General features: G+C 33.1%; 4 protein-coding genes across 6 annotated transcripts; 2 read left to right on the top strand and 2 right to left on the bottom strand.

Annotated features, from left to right (window-relative positions):
• The first annotated feature begins 84 nt into the window (after positions 1–84).
• Positions 85–5,459, top strand: LOC113867006 (methionyl-tRNA formyltransferase). Of its 2 annotated transcripts, XM_027501902.1 has the most exons (11): positions 85–224; positions 305–502; positions 585–687; positions 764–834; positions 938–1,042; positions 1,562–1,595; positions 1,717–1,817; positions 3,081–3,140; positions 3,194–3,394; positions 4,668–4,760; positions 5,091–5,459. In XM_027501902.1, exons 1-10 carry the CDS (start codon positions 120–122, stop codon positions 4,755–4,757), a joined length of 1,068 nt encoding a protein of 355 aa, XP_027357703.1. In that variant the 5' UTR covers positions 85–119; the 3' UTR covers positions 4,758–4,760; positions 5,091–5,459. The 2 variants fall into 2 exon arrangements, with proteins under 2 accessions (XP_027357703.1, XP_027357701.1); XM_027501900.1 differs by lacking the exon at positions 5,091–5,459 and having other exon boundaries at positions 4,668–4,944.
• Positions 4,929–7,429, top strand: LOC113867007 (heavy metal-associated isoprenylated plant protein 21-like). The gene is made up of 3 exons (XM_027501903.1): positions 4,929–6,890; positions 6,964–7,039; positions 7,122–7,429. Exons 1-3 carry the CDS (start codon positions 6,819–6,821, stop codon positions 7,427–7,429), a joined length of 456 nt encoding a protein of 151 aa, XP_027357704.1. The 5' UTR covers positions 4,929–6,818.
• A 5,534-nt stretch (positions 7,430–12,963) lies between these two features.
• Positions 12,964–15,370, bottom strand: LOC113867620 (actin-1). Of its 2 annotated transcripts, none has more exons than XM_027503020.1 (5): positions 15,305–15,370; positions 14,778–14,852; positions 14,302–14,695; positions 13,497–14,110; positions 12,964–13,401 (listed from the first exon to the last, which is right to left on the bottom strand). In XM_027503020.1, the coding sequence occupies exons 2-5, from the start codon at positions 14,835–14,837 to the stop codon at positions 13,336–13,338; spliced, it is 1,134 nt and encodes a 377-aa protein (XP_027358821.1). In that variant the 5' UTR covers positions 14,838–14,852; positions 15,305–15,370; the 3' UTR covers positions 12,964–13,335. The 2 variants fall into 2 exon arrangements, with proteins under 2 accessions (XP_027358821.1, XP_027358820.1); XM_027503019.1 differs by having other exon boundaries at positions 14,778–14,882; positions 15,321–15,365.
• Positions 15,371–17,018: 1,648 nt separating this feature from the next.
• LOC113868002 lies at positions 17,019–19,866 on the bottom strand. Its single transcript, XM_027503550.1, has 4 exons — positions 19,664–19,866; positions 19,522–19,588; positions 19,264–19,344; positions 17,019–17,158 (listed from the first exon to the last, which is right to left on the bottom strand). Exons 1-4 carry the CDS (start codon positions 19,823–19,825, stop codon positions 17,094–17,096), a joined length of 375 nt encoding a protein of 124 aa, XP_027359351.1. The 5' UTR covers positions 19,826–19,866; the 3' UTR covers positions 17,019–17,093.
• Positions 19,867–20,033: the final 167 nt, after the last annotated feature.

Here is a 20,033-nt window from a genome sequence, read left to right as displayed (position 1 = left end):
GTTAAATAATAAAATTTTATTAAAAAATATTTGTAATAAAATTTTGGTATTAGAAGGATTAAAACATTTTGAGAATTTAGATAGGGTTGTATCTCCGTCGTCTACCTGAGGAAGAAAAAATGTTTCGTCGGTTATGCTGTTTACAGAGCGCCTCTCCCTCCGTGCCACTGTCTTCTGCTTCCGTCACCAACAAGAAGGCTCTCGTGTTGTTGGGCGCACCTCAGGTTCTCTTCTCTTCCTCTTCACCCTACTCTCTCTTTTGCTTTACTTGTTTCGTTCATCCATTCTCTACTTTTGAGTTCAGGTCTCAGCCATAGTCCTGGATGCGCTTCTCGACGCTTCTGCTTCTCCACATTCTCTATTTGAGGTTGCCGCTGTTGTGACTCAGCCCCCTGCTAGAAGGGACAGGGGAAAGAAACTCGCCCTCTCTCCTTTGGCCACTCATGCACTTGATAGGGGCTTTTCATCCCATCTTATTTTCTCTCCCCAACGAGCTGGAGACGTACCTCACCCTTCTCTATTCTATTCTATTCATTCACCTCTTCTTTCTCATTCTTCTTTTCTCTTCATGCATTGTTCTGCAGGATACTTTCTTGTCAAATTTAAAAGATCTGCAACCTGAGTTGTGTATTACTGCGGCATATGGGAATATATTACCTACCAAGTTTCTCGATATTCCACCACTGGGTTTGTCACTGCCACCGCCATTTTTGTTCACCTGTAAAACTTGTAGCTCTAACGCTCACATTTGCTAAAATCTCAGGAACAGTCAATATTCACCCTAGCCTGTTGCCATTGTACCGAGGTGCTGCTCCTGTTCAAAGAGCATTGCAGGTCCATCCCCCTCCCACCCCCCCCCCCCCCCATTTATTTCTCTAAATTCTGCCTCATTTTAAAAATTTTATTTCATAAGCTTATTTTCGGTGCTATATACTAGGATGGGGTTAAAGAAACTGGTGTATCATTAGCATTCACTGTTCGTGCACTGGATGCTGGACCTGTCATTACTACCCAAACAATTCAGGTTGATGATCAAATAAAGGTGTGAGTATGATCTCTGTTGTCCCTCTTTCCTACAACAAGTGTCATGTGAAGGGGATTGCATCATGAGCCTTTTGAGTTTTCTGTATAAAAAAGATTGATGCTCATTTATTTGTATTTGTCCTTCGTTGGTAATCAAGTTTGGAATGTTTTAGCTTTTGATTTGGATGAGTAAAAGTGGCACATATTTATATCAAGGGCTAAGAGCCCTTTTCATAGTATTAATAAGGTTTAGTATAACAAATTTTGTGTGCCAGTATTACCTTCCCATCAGTGACCTTACCCCACCTGAGAAGGGCATCTATGGGTTGCTATTTTTGCCTTCCAAACTCAAATGTGAGCAAGGCCTTTTGAAATCAATAGTTGCATCTTGTTCTCTTCCTATTCATAGCTAGCATGCTTTGCTCGGTTATTGTGCGGCGTGCACTTGCCATAACTCTCTCACATTGTTTGGTGGAATTTATAAGGCAGTTACTGCTTTTTCTCCCTGCTTCTCACAAGTCTTTAGATATCTTTGTAGGCACCTGATTTGCTTGAGCTCCTGTTCCATGAAGGTATCATTCTTCTATTTTTGTATTCCTATGTACTTTCCTCATGGTGTTGTACTATTCTTATTACGTTTTAATTGCAAGTTTTTGTTACTGAATTAATTCCTATCTTTATTTGACAAAGCAGGATCAAAACTTCTGGTTGGGGAACTTCCTTCTATATTTGATGGATCTGCAAGAATGAAGGCACAACCCCAAGATCACACTAAAGCTACATTGGCTCCAAAGGTAATTTTAGGTTCTATTATATTACTAGAAAGCTGAAATAAGAAAATAAAAATACTATTGATACACTTCAATGTATATCAGATCCTCCATTTGTTTTTGCCCATAACTTGCTAGCCCAGCTAAAGTTGATATTGAGTATATGCTTTTACGAATCTATTAAATTTTGGCATCAAATGGGTGGCTGAAAAATGCAACAAGGCTGTTCAACCTCTTTGCCAGGCAGCAATATAAATTCCCTTTAGACTACTGTAATAAATGTAAGGGCCAGCAAAGAGACACCCTTGAAAGTATACCGCATAACACATTGCCTTAATTTTAACCTCCGTATCTCTGACAAAACTCATAAATGAGAATTTTCCGAGTTGCAAATGACCTCATAAATAAAATCATGCTATGATACAAGGACACTTTGTGGTCTTACCAAAAACAAAAAAGCCTCACAATGCAAAAATAAGTGGGCTACTGTTTCTGAACGCATCTTCTCATCACACATATTAGGTGAAAAAGCTGTATGAGTTCTTGGAATGTACAAAATGGCATTTGTGTTGATCCTATTGTATGCTACTGTCCAAATGAAAGACTTAACCTTACAGGTTGTTTTGGATTGCTTTGATGATTAAGATAGTGAATTACAGATAAAAAATAGGACTCAACAAAACAAATAAGAAGAATGCAAACTCCAAATAAATTCTTATTTGGAACAGAGATGAATAGAACTGAGTCACTTTCTTATTTTTCCATTACTTAGTTTGTGCAGAGGGAGTATAAACTTTTTTTGGTGGGTAAATTATATTTAGATGCAGATTTTAGAGTCAGAGATAACCCCCCCCCCCAACCTCTGAAATGAATATTCCTCACTTTCCTTCCAAAATGCCATAGGTGAACCTTCACCCAACCCAAGAATCCAGTAGTTACAACAAGTATGGCCCTAAGAAATAAGCTTCCAGAGTCTTGCTTCAATTGCAGAGAATTAAGAATTTTCTTTTTCTAATTTTTGTCTGATTGCTTTCTACAGTCTACACCTGAAGGCCTGATGAAAAGAAATAGGGTTTCATTTCATGCTATTTATTTTTACATAATTTCATTCAGTAGTTAGCTGCAAGTCAATCAAAAACTTGAAAGTGTCAAAGATTGAATTGGGGAGAAACTGTGTTACGTGGTTCTTTGTTTGCTCCAGTAAATATCCTGTTATTCAAAGAAGTAAAAGGAAAAACAACTCCAGTAAATATCCTGATTGTATTGTTGTTTTGCTACATCATGCAGTTAAGTCCAGATGAATCGTGGCTATTCTTTGATCAAGAAGCATCTATTCTACATAATAAGGTGACTTCAAGATCTTGCCTGAACTGTGCAATTGACACATAAAACAATTTTAGGTTCGTGCCTTTTCAGGGTGGCCAGGAACTAGGGCAAAAGTTTTAGTAGTTGAGAAAAATGGTCAGGAGAAAACTTTGGAGATTAAAGTTATAACCACACGAGTTAGCAGTCATGAAAGTGTGCAGTTCAATGAAGCAGATGATATTGCATTTGTGGAGGGTGCATTGGTGTTTCCATGTGGAAAGGGCACTGCACTTGAGGTATGTTTAATTTTAAAATCAATCTTGAAGTTCCTATCATCACTGCAGAGCTAAATCATGTCTGCACCTACTTCTCCCAGAGAAATAAGGAGCAGGTGTCAGACACAGAAACCCTAAGCACTCCCAAAATTGATCTTCTAAGATGCCAAATTTGTTTGTATTTGGTAGCTCTTATTCTTATGTAGGTTTAAATTGGTTTCAAAATTTTAGGTAGTGACTATTCCAGTACAGAGGTTTTATCAAACTCTGATTTTCTCATTTTCCCTCACAATATTTTTATCCCAAGTTAGAGATGGAAATTGAAGGAAAATGGATAGTTTCTTATTAATTTCAAAATTAATTTTGTTTTGAAGTAGCTATTTTTTATTATAGCTTGAAAGTTTTTTTTTTTTTTTTTTTTAAATAATAGTAGGTAAACAATAATTTAAAGCCAAAAACATAAGTTACATATCACTTGTTTGAAAAGTTGCATTTCCTAATTCTTTACAGTAATTTTCCCTTAAGTTGAAGCTGCTAGCTAGCTCATGCATGTGTTTCTGATAAAAATGGGAAACTCCCGAGCTTCTTGCTTTTCTCCTTTTGTCGAAGTTCTCTTTGAAATTCTCCAGCTGCCCTGCATCTTGAAAGTAATATCAAATATAATATTTTTCCAAATTGTATATTCACATTTTATTCAAGGTGCATTTTGAACTTTAAAAATGCCGAATCTCTCTGAATTTGTAGTTATATAAAAATTTTTGAAATAATATAAAGCATGCTGATGGAAATTACTTGCTTCAGAGATATTATGTTAGGTGAATCATGTATGTTAGTATTAGATTTAGGTGTTTGTATGTGATATCTGTTTGCATTTGTTAGTAACTGTCAGTGAGGTAAGTAGAGCTAGTTGGGCTGGGATAAATAGCAGAATTAAGGCATATGTTGCCTATAAATAACATAGCAAGTAAAGAGGAAGGTGTCTTATAATTTGTGAAGGAAATTGGCATCTTATTCTGTAAATTGGGAGTTCTTCCCCTCTTTACAACATAATACAGTTTTTCTAACATGTGTCAGTGTTTATGAAAAGTTGTAACACTTAATGTTATCAATGCATTGAACTTGGTAATATTATGTGATTTTTAATAAAAACTTGATATAGTTCTTGAGAAAAGCACTGTTGCTCTTTAACATGAAAAGAACACTTTTTACCCAAATTAAGCATAGGTATGCGAGACAAGTATTCTTGCAAATCAAATATGCCTTTCTGAATTCAGTGCTGTTGTAACATTGTCAGGTATTAGAAGTTCAGCTTCCTGGGAAAAAGGTAGTAAATGCAGCTGCTTTCTGGAATGGGCTGCGGGGGCAGAAGCTGAAGAAATTATGAGAGGTGGTTTATCAAATGGAAAGCCGTATTTTAAATTATTTTTCGGCTGTTCGGGCAATCGATTCTTTTTGTTTTGATTTGATCCAAATTTTATTTTCTTACTTCATTTGGTATTTTTTTTTTTCTGAACCAATTTTATATGACTACCAACTCTTGCAATTCTCTATAGTAAAAGGGCTTCTCAAGCATGCATACTCGTTTTTTGCATCATTTACTCCGACTTTGTGATTCCCATGCATGATAGATAAATGCAGTTACTGATGTGATTCCCATGCATGTGTGAGAGAGAGAAATGCACTGTAAACAATTGTTTAGTTGTTGATATGTTGGCAGGAAATATGTGAATCAATAACCAAAGAAGTCAACAAAGGGTTGTGATTGTGGAATGGCGCAAAAGAGAGAGCAACTTTACACTTTCGGTAGGCAACAAAGCATAACAAATTAGGTCAATTATTCGGCCTTGCATTGGGATTGGGATCGGACCAATAATCATTTGTCAATATGTTATGCTTGCGGAAAGTATTAATTCAAATCGATGATTGCTTCAATTTGATCGGTCCCGCCGTAGCGCCGCTCTTGTTTTATTTTATACTTAATACATCTTAAAAACCATATCTTATCTCCTTCAGAATACAATAATGCCCATATTTGATATGTAGAATGACTAATATTTATATTTATTTCCCTAATAAAATGTTTCACAAGCATAATACAGCTGGAAGCAATCGAAAGAAAATACTATAAATCAAATTCATGATATCAAGCAGATAATCTTTGGAATCATAATTAATAATGCGAATTAATGGTTCACTCGCGTTGTCCTTTTGAATGCGATAAGTTGTTCAAATAATAGTTTTTAAATTTTTAATCTGAGTTGTGCACTTAATAGTGTATTGCTCTTGAAAGTAGAATGCCAAGGCCATGCATGGCGGATTTAACTGTTACATGAGGTCGGAAGTCAGTACAGATATCAGAGTAATTTGTGTACATTTTGCATATAGCAAACTTTTGAAATTCTTAATTAGGTTGTTCATTGCTTCATATCATATAATATTAAGTTAAATGAGAGAATTATATCATTTTACATTTTACTTGTTTGGTTGAGGAAAGAAAATAAGGAATAGAGGAAAAAAATAGCGAGGCTCAATTTTCTTTACTCGTCATGAGAAAAAAAAAAATAAAGAGAAAAAATTTGTTTGAATAAAAAAATTGCTCAGTTATACGTACTCATCATCAAATTAAAAGAACAGAAAAGTCATTTAATGCAAATGCAATTTTTTCCATTTAGTTTTCTTTCCAACTGGATAAAAGAAATGAATATTCATAATTTCTCTCTTTCTTATTCCTCTTTTCCCAAATAATTAGAAAGAAAAGCATTTTTTTCGTTATTTTCTTTTCCCTTTTCTCTCATTTTCTCCCTGTATGCTGACAAAGCACTAATCAGAATAGAAAGGCACAATCATAGTAAACCAACTCAGGGACCAGGGATAAAACTAAAAAATTATGGCCCTTTCTTTTCCTTTTTATTTTTTCCGTGCGTATTCAATTGGTTTTTAAAAGTAGTTTTCTCTATTGTAACTTTTTGAGTGCGTTTTTATTTTAGAAAAAAAAAAGAATTGTAAAAGTGAAATAACCATCCAAACATGCCCTTTAAGATATCAAACCATTCAATTCAATATATCAAACAACGGATATTATCATATGATGAAATGAATTATTGGAGGATTAATTTATCAATGAACTGTTGAGAAATTAAGCCACGTACACTTATCGTACAAAGCAAAATGAAAGACAACATAAATATAGAGGGAAGTCTAATGCAGCGTTGCACCCGTCTCTCATTATCTATGGCATTTGCTGGGCTTTAACGAGCATATGTCCCCATTAATAATTACGATTATAATATATTGAAGATCTGTGTTTTCACCTTATTCCTCCCAATCTTTTTGAGCATCTTATATATACACCATTCATCATTCTCACTCTCATTAGTCATCACACACACACACTCTTTCTCTCCCTTTTCCTTTGCAATTTGCTTCTAGAAAAAAGAGAAGCATAATGGGTGCACTTGATTACCTCTCCAACTTTTGCACTGTAACCAGCACTAGGACCAAGCGCAAACCAATGCAGGTAGCAAGTAGAACCCATAACTCAACAAGCCTATTTCCTTTGTTTCATTCCTCTTAATTGCTATCTATTTCAGACTGTTGAGATCAAAGTCAGAATGGACTGCGATGGTTGCGAGCGAAGAGTCAGAAATGCAGTGACTTCCTTAAAAGGTTCCCTTAAACCACTTACAACTATCTTTAATATTTATGTATAAATATGCATTTTGATAGTTGGGTTTACAATTTTGTGCAGGAGTGAAATCAGTGGAGGTGAACAGAAAGCAAAGCAAGGTGATAGTAAGCGGCTATGTGGATCCAAACAAGGTGTTGAAGAGGATAAGGAGCACAGGGAAAACAAGAGCTCAATTTTGGCCATACGTTGAACAGCATTTGGTGTACTATCCATATGCCCCAGGAGCCTATGACAGAAGAGCACCCTCAGGATATGTTAGAAACGTTGTTCAGGCTTTTCCTGCCTCATCCTCATCCAATGCTCCTTCCGAAGAGAACTTTGTTTCCCTTTTTAGCGACGACAACGTCAATGCATGTTCCATCATGTAAATCTAACTATTAACCATACTTTTCTCAGATCACGCTCAAGTGCCATGCTATAATGCTCATTTACTGTCCCTTAGTTCAAAACCGAAAACACCGTTAAATTTATCCTTTTTCTTATTAAAAATAATAATGTTTAATATTATCCATACATTAAATTTTATGATTTTATAATAAAAATTATTAAAAATCAATAAAAATTGTAACTTTATAAGTAATATAAAATTTATATGAATAATTGTTTATTTTATATAAAAAAAAAGTAATATTTTGATAAAGATCATCAAATGCACATACACGATAATGATTTAAGTATGCATGTAGTTGAACTTATTTTAAGAATAATAATAATTATTATTTGTTTCTTATTACCCAATACACCTCAACAAAATTACATAATAATTAATCACAGGCCCCGGCTGTACCTAAACAATCTTCCACACAATTTAAGTTGAAAACAATTTTAGAACACATATCCTTAAATTTTGGCTTTATGGTTATTGGAATGACGAAGCCAACAACACACCTCCCTAAAATATAGCTTTCACTGCTATTATTAACCGGAGGACTAGTGTATTTGAATCTAATAAGATAACTGCAATCATACATGATCAAAACTTTTATTAATTAAATTTGTTTAGGGTAATATATATATGTGCGTGTGTGTGTTGGGTCATTTCAACTTTATCTTATATATGTATATCTTGCATAATTGCACAATAATAAAGAGGGGCGCATGCTAACTTTTTGGACAACTAATGCCAAAAGATATGGATGTCGAATTATGAAGGATGGTAGACAGCAGCGCCCTTTAAGTTTAAAATGACCAAAGACAATCTTTGTAAAAGAAGCTTCTGCTAAAGCCTACTAATGAACTTTTAAAACATTCTCAGCCACATCCATTTTGTGCTTTCATTCATATAGAGGTGACTTTCAAAACTACATTTCAACCTTACGTGCTTTTTTATATTTGTGCCAACTTTATGTTCTTTCAGAAATTTACGGCATATATTTATAAAATTTCTAGTAAAAGTCTTTTCGATCAAATATGCTTTCAGAAATGATAAACAAACGAAATAACATAGTAATATTTCTGTTACGATAATGATTCAGATGTGTATTTGCAGTCTGTGATGCGTTTGCCTCTCCACCATAACGTTGATGCTTGACGATTTTGGATTTATGTTGAAGTAATTATTAAAAAAATGACCTAAACTCGTTTCCTAAAGTTTGGTCCAACATTAATTGAATACTATTTTATTATATTAAACAATGAAGCCTAACTCATTTTAAAAAATTAATTCATAAAATAATGATCCGTTAAACCATATAAAAAAATATTCTAATTATATTTCTAATTGACATGAAATATCTATACATAAGCGTTCTTGTATGTGACTGTTGTGGGTTGATTGGGGTTTCATGGACTTGTGGACTTGTGTGAAATGTTAAGTGTTATTTAAGAGTACGAGGGAAATATTCTTTAAAAGATCAGAACATTATTACTCTCTTAAGCTAATTTTTTATTTATAAGCAAAATGAAACCATGTGTCGAGACGAAAGGGCAAAAGCACAAGATATACACAAGCCTTTCTTTTTTGGTTAATTTCGAACTACAGATGTCAAGGTACTCGCATTATGAATATTGTTAAGTATGAAAGACAACGTTTGGAATAAATCTCCAGTTGATTATGAATATTGTTTAGTAAATGGGTCAATTATTTGTTTGGGTGAACAAATAATATTTTACTGTAGTGCCTTTTACTATTAATCTTAGACTATATGTATGGCTTAAAAGCATTTTGAATGATCAACTTAATTGTCAGCTTCATTTCAGTAAAAATGAATTTTTATTTAAACACAACATTCAGTTTATGAAATGGAATATACTTGTTAATATCTAGGGCACACAAGTAATGAAACATAAGATGCCTAGTGCCATCAACGACCAAAGTCTAACATATCTTCATAGTTAGTTGTCAATGACAACCAACCCAGATTTCTCCCATGCAGCTGTAACCTCACTTTGGCTTCTATATTGATGTCCTTCCGGATCATAGTAGTACTGCACAAGAAATCATTAGAATAAGTATTAAAAAAATCTCATAATCTATTGATTATATCTTTGAATATAATTTATATCGCTAAATATTTCTTAGGATTGATTGCTTATTTTCTTACAATTTCTTATTTGATTTCATATTTGATAAGAATTATTTGGAGCACTCTAACATTAGCATACTGCATATATAGAGGTTAATATTTTTTTGTATAATATATCATATTGTATCACATCAATACACAATGCAAATAATATAAATTTAACATTATCATATGCAATTTTAACATACAAGAAACAGTAAACTAATAATGAAATGGTCAACATGTTGTCTGTGTCTGAAGAATTTTCATCATTTTTTTTTCTCAAAAGAGTGAAGTGTTTGGGCTGTTGTTTTCTATCCTATCATCACTTCTTAACTTACGAACTTTCAATCTCAATTGTAATTTCAGTTTCCTGGCTTTATAATTGTTTTGTTGAAAAAAAAAAACTTTATAATTTTTAAAGATTAGTACCAAACACGGCTAAATCGATACATCGAAATAGATAAAAAATAAAATCCAAGGTTATATAAACGATTTGTAATAAAATGAAGTGAATATAAACGAAAAGAAAGAGTTAGATGAGATTACCCTATAAACCCTGCCAGACATCATGTGACGTTCTTCGGCTACCCACCCGGGGAGCAGCCACCCATAGCCGGGGGATGTCCGATCATGGATTGTGCACAACGTTGGTTCATTTCCGGCGCGGCGGCGATATCTATTGCGTTTTATTTTAGAAACAGTGTCTTTTGTTTCTTCCGAGAATGTTTCATTTTTCCTCTTTCCCTCAGCGCTCCTTCGCTCAGCAGCCACACTCTCCATCTTTGATATTAGCTTCACACTTGTTTATGTCTCTTGTATTTATGCCTTGCCGCCGCTATATATATTCTACAATTCTCATTTTGTTTAGGCAATGCAAATTTTAAATTTGCCTGTTTAGCACCCTTATTCAGTATTAATTGACAATAATACTATTTGATGCCACACCCATTTAGTTTTTTCTTGTGTGCCCTTGTAGTGAATTCTATTATATTTGCTGGGCAATTTTATATTTCTCTTTTAAGGATTAATGATGGAAAAAAATTTTGGATAGTGAGCACCACCATTCTATCATATTTAAATGTCGTATGTTACTCTTCCCTATAATATTTTAAAAGTTTTTACTATTATAATTTGACTTTATTTTTTTCTTAAAATTTTCATAAAAATATATAAACAAATGGGTCCTAAATTGACATTTTTAATAATTATCCTTTTTTGTGTTCTTTTTACAAATATAAAACTTTTTAGGTAATAAATTTATTATTTTAATTTTGATTAATATTAATATTAAAAGGAAATATTGGATAATCAGTTTTTTATTACCTGTGATATTATTGGTAATTTTTAAATTGATAAATTAGTCAACCTTTGCTACGAGAGATTAAGGTAAATAGCATTATAAGAATATTATTCAATTAAAATAAATTCAATGAAACAAATTGAGTAAGAAAATAATTATTAGCATCTGTATTATAATATTAAAATTTTTCCCATTAAATTTATCAAATGATTTTTTAAAAAATTTCAATTTAATTATTTCAATTAATATTTAATATTATTTTTATTATTTATGTATATTTTTTTTACATTTTTAATCTTTTAAATTTTTATTTATGTTCATATGTTGAAAAATAATAATAAATTGTCATATGAGATCTTCTTGAATTTATATTTTTAGGAATATCTTTAATTTAATTACTTCCTTGATTTCTTTTTCTTAAAGTTTAATTTATTTCATCTATATATATTTTTAATTACTTTTTATTAAGTTTTTCAATTTTTGGTTTTTTTTTCTATATTTTAAATAAAAAAATTTAAAATATATTAAATTTTAATAAATGATAAAAAAAAATCATTCTCTCTCTCTCTCTCTCTCTCTCTCTCTATATATATATATATATATATATATATATATATTAAATAGAGGAAAATATAAAATATATATTCATATATTTCATTAAGGATTAGTTATCAGTTGTAAAATATATTATCTTTTTATCTTTCACACATAATACTCAAAAATTTATTTTACATTTTTTATGTTGTAAACTAATTATAAGTTAATGAAAGAAATAAATTGAAAGAATTTAAACAAAATAAATTTATATGAAAAATTTACTAAAAATATTTGATATTATATATTATAATTATTAACTTAAAAATTATAATTTATATTGTAAGTTGCATGAACACGAACACTAGTATATTAATATAAAATATTATATATTTTCAAGATTATTTAAAATTTTTAGGTAAAAATAATATTAAGGCTCAATAAAGTAAAAAATATATATTTTATAAAAAAATTGAAAGAGTAGAAGAATAAAGAATAAGTAATGTTTAATATTTGTTTCAAATAATAGGAAAAAATTAATTTTTAAAATTCTCATATTTAATTTTTTTATGACATTAACATTTTTTTAATATATATATATATATATATATATATATATATATATCTTAGACAGCTTAATTATAGTTATTTTATAAAAAAGAACAAAACAACTATTTTTACTAAAAATATAATGTTCATTAAATTCAAAAGGCCAATTATTAATTACCTTAAACTATCGTTAAAATTATATTCTTAACTTAATGGAAATTATTTCTAATAAAATTCATTTATTTTTTTTCCTTCCCAACAAAAACTAGAATTATATATATATATATATATATATATATATATATATGCATCAGTCTTTGTCATTTATTTTTTTATGCAAAAGATAAAAAAGATTTTTCTTGATTTAAATTATTTCCTTCCCAACAAAGATAAACATTTTTTATGCAAAAGAAATTATTTAAATATGAATAAATATTAATCAATTTTGTTATTTTCTTGATTTGTCATGTTAAAAAATTCTTTAATCCGTGTAGTATATAATTCTACGATGAAAAATGAGAGAGAAACTTTTTTAAAAAGTAGAGTTTGAACGTATAAATTACAAAAATATATAATAATTTTTTTATCATTAATTACAAGATTTTATTAAAAATAATATTAAGTAAATGGTCATTTAAATCAGTATGTATTTTAATAAATAGTGTTATAATTTCTTAAAAATATAAATTAAATTTCCTGCTTAGCATCTTAAAATTTCATTTGACAGTAATTTGTTTCCTAAAAGATTTAGAGTAAAATTAAGGATATTTTATATCTTTTAATATGCTTGGTCCACCATTAGTTGGTTATCATCCACTTGGATCCATATCCAAAAAGATTTGAAATCACAATTTCAGAAATTCTTATGAGCTAGTGCAAGATTTCAGGATCCAAGGACAATCTTTTATTGGGGAGCTTGTGCGCATATCCATGGTACATACAGGACTGGTATGCAGAGAAATTCTCCCTAAATTTTCATAGGCTCAAACATAGATCATAACCCCATATCTTACTTAATAGCAATGATATTAGCCTAAATTTGCTTAGCCAATTCGCCTTGCAAAACAGCTATCAAAATATGTAAATCAAAAGATCGAGATCATAATTTTGCATTACAAAGAACAGGCATGCATGCGTAGTTCAATTGACAATTCAGCTAATTGAGACGCATAATGAATGCCGAAAAAAAAAATCAAAATATATAATAATACTGAAAAATTGGACCATTTTGACAAACTCCTCGCCTTCTCCAAATCATCACTCCAGAGAATAACATGAACGGATAACAAAAAGTTAGAATAGAATGAAAGGGTTACAAGCAGCACTTCTTCCAGAGGAATAAAGCAGCAGTCTTTTCCTTCAATAACCCTATTACTCGAACAAATTAGAAGCACTTTCTATGCACAATTGATGGTCCAGACTCATCGTACTCTGCCTTAGCAATCCACATCTGCACTCAAACAACATTTTGTATTATTAGCTAGCACACAAAGGCAGGTCACAACCATATTCAGAGAAATAGATGAATTAAATAACAGAACAGACCTGCTGGAAGGTACTTAGGGATGCCAAGATAGAACCTCCAATCCAGACACTGTACTTTCTCTCAGGGGGTGCTACCACCTTGATCTTCATGCTGCTGGGAGCTAATGCAGAAATTTCCTTGCTCATTCTATCAGCAATGCCTGGGAACATGGTTGTACCTCCTGAAAGGACAATGTTACCGTACAGGTCTTTCCTGATGTCAACATCACATTTCATTATGGAGTTGTATGTTGTTTCATGAATGCCAGCTGCTTCCATTCCTACCATGGATGGCTGGAACAACACCTCTGGACACCTGAAACGCTCAGCACCAATAGTGATAACCTGCCCATCAGGCAACTCATAGCTCTTCTCCACTGCGGAGCTGGTCTTGGCTGTCTCTAGCTCTTGCTCATAGTCAAGGGCAATGTAAGCCAGCTTCTCCTTCATATCCCTCACAATTTCACGCTCTGCTGAGGTGGTAAAAGAATATCCACGTTCAGTCAGAATCTTCATCAAGAAATCAGTGAGGTCACGACCAGCCAAATCAAGACGAAGGATGGCATGTGGGAGGGCATAACCCTCGTAGATAGGGACTGTGTGGCTGACACCATCACCAGAATCCAATACAATACCTGCAAAAAGAAGGAAAATAGATCACTGTATTGGAAATGAGGAAATGAGAAAACTCGTCGATTACATAATAATATGCGAAGAAGCGAACCGGTCGATGAGCAAACTAATAATGCGAGTCTCAATCTTATCAATAAGCTAAAACTACAACCGGAACCTAATAAAAACGAGATAGTTATGAAGAATATCTTACCGGTTGTACGACCACTAGCATAAAGTGAAAGGACAGCCTGAATGGCCACATACATAGCAGGGGCATTAAAAGTCTCAAACATGATTTGGGTCATCTTCTCACGGTTAGCCTTGGGGTTGAGAGGAGCCTCCGTCAACAGAACTGGATGCTCTTCTGGGGCCACACGAAGCTCATTGTAGAAGGTATGATGCCAAATCTTCTCCATATCATCCCAATTGCTAACAATACCATGCTCAATGGGGTACTTAAGAGTCAGAATACCACGTTTAGACTGTGCCTCATCACCAACATATGCATCCTTCTGGCCCATGCCAACCATCACACCAGTGTGACGAGGACGACCTACAATGCTAGGAAACACAGCACGCGGGGCATCATCTCCAGCAAATCCTGCCTGAAAACATAAATTGCAATTCCATTGAAAGTGTAAATAATTTCCAAGAAAAGGAACAATCGGAAAAAGATCCATTCAGTACCTTAACCATTCCAGTTCCATTGTCACAAACAAGAGGTTGAATATCCTCAGCGTCTGCCATCTTCTAATATCTGCTCTGCTGGATAAACAACAAATTATTCAACTGCGTAGTTTCATCATCGAAACACCGAGAATTCACTCGCAAATAAATTATCCACATATAGAACAAATAAAAAATAAATCAAGCCTTGTACATGTCCAAGACAGATGACAGATGCCGTAATGATATATCAATTTGGTTTTAGATTTATTGTGTCCGTGGAAACGCAGAACAAGGAGCATGCAATTTATGAGTAATTACAAAACAGCCAACAAGCTGGCATAGAGATTAACGGCGCAAATGACCCTAACATGACAGATCCAGCCCCATCCGCTACAAATCTAAATAACTCAAACGCAATGGCAATGAGAATTGATTAATAAAATCGAAATGTATCAGTAAACAAGGCGTAGATGAATTGAAAATTTCAGAATGTGATGTGATTGATGCTATTGCTGAGGCGATGAGAATGCGCGAAGAATACCTACCTTGGGAAATGCGGAGGGCGAGGGCGAGAGAGGAGAGGAGAGGATGGAAGAGAGATTCTCAGTGTTAGTGACAAAATGCACCAAATTATTCAAATTAATATAACAACCTTCTCACGGAATCAGGACCGTTGGATTCTCACTTCCCATTTTGCCCATTTTAAATTTGGAGAGAGAGAATAAGAAATTCACGGAGCTCCTACATTTATATCATCCATTCATTCTCTCTTGGTCATAGACACCATATTTCTAACACCAAATCACAAAATTCGAGAGAAATTTACGCAAGTAAATAATGGGTAAGGTTAATTTCAGAGACAATACAATTCGCTTCACTCAATACCTGTGACACCCTATTCTTACTCTCCCTTGTACAAAAAAGAACGGACAAGATGAACCCCTCCCTTCTTTTCTTTTCCTCTAATTATGGAGTGTCATCCCAAAGATGTAATGTAAGATTTAAGAAAATATATCAATGATCTCTTCAGCCTTTAAGATAAATCAAACTTCAATTTAATACCAATTTACAATAGAACATGCTACTTGAGGAACCCCACTATTTGCAACCACTTCAGTTTTCCACCACTCTTAAGTACATTGTTATGTAAGATTTTTAAATGCCATAGAAAAAGAGATCAACAAATTAGGACTTATTTGAACTTACTTAAACACGATCAGTGAGGTTTCAGACTATAGTGTGAATAAACATCTATTTTGAGATTAAAATAATGCAACACTGTAGGTCCCACAAACGCAATCTAGTCAATTTTTGAAAGCTAAAAGTGGATAAAACTTCGTCATGTGCCACGTAAAGTTATCTAACTCACCGAGTATCAGCTCGAGAATAAATGCAATATTTCAAGGGGGTAATTTCAGTGCACCATTATTCACAAAAATAGCCGGATCCAGATTTCTTTATTATTGGTTGTTTATCATAAGATTTTGCCTCTTAAGTGGCTGTCTATTATAAAAGTTAGTGGTCGTCTGACGTTTATATTTACACAAAAATACAACCATAGTAGTAATTTGAAGAACATATAAACGTACTGCAAACCATATATTATCTTGTGTCTCCACCTACTCTGAAATATAAGAAGGCTATTATATTAGCACTCTGATCACTATCACTGTCATCTTCAAAAAGAAAGCTCCTCGTGATACCCAAGATAGCCCTTGGACAAAATGGGGCAACGAAACCCGGACATTAGAACAGGTTCTTTCGTGTTAAAATGACATCTATATAAAATCAAGGAATTTTTCCGATTAACAATTTTAGTCCAAATCAAACATGACATTTGATGTAAGAAAATAATAAAATTCCCCAACACCCTAACTTCACACTATCAATATCTTAACGCTGAACGAGCAATTATCACCCTAATTTTAAATACCAAACTAATTCTCCCATCTTATTGATGCAGTTCATCGTACTATCCAAGATCATTGGACCGTGTGCGTCACACATGATTTTCGATTGCCGGGTATGTTGTGCAGTCAAGATTAGAATCATTTTCGCTATTCTATAGTATAAGACTTCCATTCATCAATTCAGGTTGGTTAATAAAAGAAAGAAAATATGAAGAGCTATTAATCACTCAATTAAAAGGTTACAACATTTCATACCATCATATCTTTACCTCTTTCTATGTTCTATCCTCCACCCTACCAACAAGATAATAAAATTCCACCCCCCCCCCCCCAACCCCTTTTTCCCCATGCATTTCCTGCGCAGCTCCAATCTCCACCGGACAGCAAAATAACAATGTATGTAGAATATGAAAACTTATCACATTTACTCCACCATTGCATCAGCCGAAATATCAGCAGCGGGCTCATCAGATTTTCTGTTGTTCTTTCCTGCACAATGTCAACATAAATATTAATTAAACATTAAAATGCACAACATTTTGTACAATTTAAGGTTATTTTTAAAATGTTCCACTCCCCAACTGGGAAGTTATACATTACTCAATCTTACCTACAATTGAACCTTTTAAAAGAGCACGACTATTTCTGTATTTTGTACCCTTAAGTTCCCACTTTGCCAAACCTTCTTGGCATACTCATTATGCAATCACTAAAGTTCTACACAGCTACCACCAGATCCTATATAATCAAATCCATTTCATCCTATCATTTTGCCTATGTGATTGATTGATGTAACAGTTATCTTACCTCTAGTATTGTAGCTGTGAACACGACATCGGACTGGCACCACAATAAGGCATAAGTGTACAAGTAATTTACAGTACAACCAAATTCATTACTTCTATGTGTGTGTGTGTGTATTTCAACTTCAGACATGATCAAATGCAGCTAGGGCATGCGTCATCGTGTGTTGAATGGCTCAGCTCTTGAATCCATCCCAAACACAGCAGATGGCTATAGTAGTATGGACCGTCCCCTCTATATCCTCAAAGCTAACCCCATTGTCTCTGGTTTCATGTTTTTTCTCATTCTAGAAGGTAATCCTCACTTGAGTAAGCCCGAAGCAGAGAAAACATGTCTTGACTTAATCTAGACTAGATTAAATCAAACTCCAGCGGGAATCTTTCAAACCCTTAATATAATTTGTGAAGCTTGATACAAATGTCATTCTAAATTCTAATGTAACACAGCGGTAAATTTTACTTGAAATGTCTTTGTCCAATCTTCATCCATTCAGTCCCAAAATATATTTTACCCTTTTGTATATTCTAAGGGTGAGTTTGGGTAATAGCTAAATTAGGCCCTTATTCAATGAGTTCCTATTACATAAGGGATTTATACCATAAATTTGACTATAAAACTTTTTAACGTAAACTAAAAAGAGCTTATTTTGATAAGCTAAATGAAAAAACGTTGAAATAAGCTTTTTCACAGAATATGTTTGCCTTGCCAACTCAAAGATAGTGGTACAAGTTTTTTTAGTATTGATCATATTACAAGGTGAGATCAAACTTGTTAAGACTATCAAGGATCTAAGATATAAGATATATCATTTTATAACAAATGAACTTTGGGCTAAACTTTAGAATTAGTATACAACAAGGCTCAAAGATACTAGTCACCAGAGCACTCAAGTTTCTAAGACAGTGAGAAGCTTAAATCCACTCACTGCTACATTGGAATGGTATTGTGAATAGAGAAAAAGGGCTGCAAGGATGAAATGGAGAAAAAAAAAATACTAATACAACTTGTAAATATATCATGAGTTGAGGAAAATAGATAGGCTTTTTTCTGACTCTGCTTCTCAATGTTGCTAGCATTCTGTTAAATTTAGTGGGAGATTCAGGATGGAGCTACATATGGAGGAGAATATTTTAGAGAGAATGAAAACAGTTTCTTCTTCAGTATTTCCATTATTAAAAACATCCATACATATATAGACACTCTATAGACTCAGGGTACTACAACTAAAATCATTTTAGCATGTGATACATGAACTGAAAATAGTTCTAATTTCTAACACATTTCATATGTTGTCAAAGCAATCGTGTATACAACAAATATCTTCAGCTATATTCCTAATTTTATAATGCCCTTCAAACTGAAATTTTACATAAGGAGAAGGCATATATTGAGAAGCTAGTTCATCTCATAAAACAAGGCAAGTTAGTATAGCCTTAGCCATGAACGACTAAACAGATTTTCAAAGGGGATTGCTAATGATTATAATAACTGCATTGAATCAGAAACAGTTCTGTTGAAGACTATTGATACATTGGTCGACTCTTAAGGCAAGAAATTCATTTCAATTAGTTGTTTGTAAACAGTTAATGAGGTCTTCACTCCAAATTATTCGTGTCAGTGCTCCTTTATGCATCTTTATTCATGGACTAGTTCAAGTTCAATAATTAATCAAGGATAGTGCATAAAAGAGCATGTGTACCCCAACTTTTAGGAAAATTTTCCATACTCCGGTACCCATACACACAAACTAGTGCAAGACAGAACAAAAAACTTAAGCACAGCAGACTAACCTTTGCGCTTCAGCTGTTTTAGTTTCACGCTCTTCTTCAGGTGAATTTTTCCTGAAGATTTACGGGTATCTTTGGTATCCCCTGCTCGCAAAATCAAAGAACATCAGCTTAAGCGAATCCATCAAACATGTATTTTGGGTTTTAGTTTAGCATACCAAATACATAAAATTTTATTCGTCCATGACAAAAGCGAAAGTAAGAGAATCGCATTGTATTAAAAAAAATATAGGGAAAAATTAGAGAATGAATTGCAGCTACCTTCAGCAACTGCCATTTGAACATCTTCCATGCTTACCAAACCATCCTGTAGGGCTTCTTTTTGCTCCTGAAAAGTGAAAACGCAAAAGCAAAAGAAAGTAAGCATAATTCTCAGGCTCGAGCGAGAGAAGAGAGAGAGTACCCGGCGCCATCTTTTGAAGAGCTTGCGCTTGCGTTTTCCAGATAGAGAAAGGGGTTGGTCCTTGATTTTGAGCTTGCCGGTGGATGGGTCTCCGTGAACCTGTCTCTTCTTCTCTGCTATTAGAGCTCTCCTTCGCTTCTGCACCACATTGAACTTCGCCATCCCAACCAAACCCTAAACCATTGCTTCCTTATGACTTAAATATGAAATATAGACACATGAAATAACAGCATCATAGTATCAGAATAATATAATGCGTAACGTATGATATTATAATTTTTTTTTCCCAATGATTATATATTAGAAATCGAAAAAATCATAATACATATCACTAAATAATATAATATTATATAAAAATTAAATAAAAATT

This window comes from Abrus precatorius, unplaced genomic scaffold (genome assembly GCF_003935025.1).
Source record: "Abrus precatorius isolate BTA unplaced genomic scaffold, Abrus_2018 Scaffold5, whole genome shotgun sequence".
Lineage (NCBI taxonomy): Eukaryota > Viridiplantae > Streptophyta > Magnoliopsida > Fabales > Fabaceae > Abrus > Abrus precatorius.
This window is presented reverse-complemented; position numbering and strand designations above follow the sequence as displayed.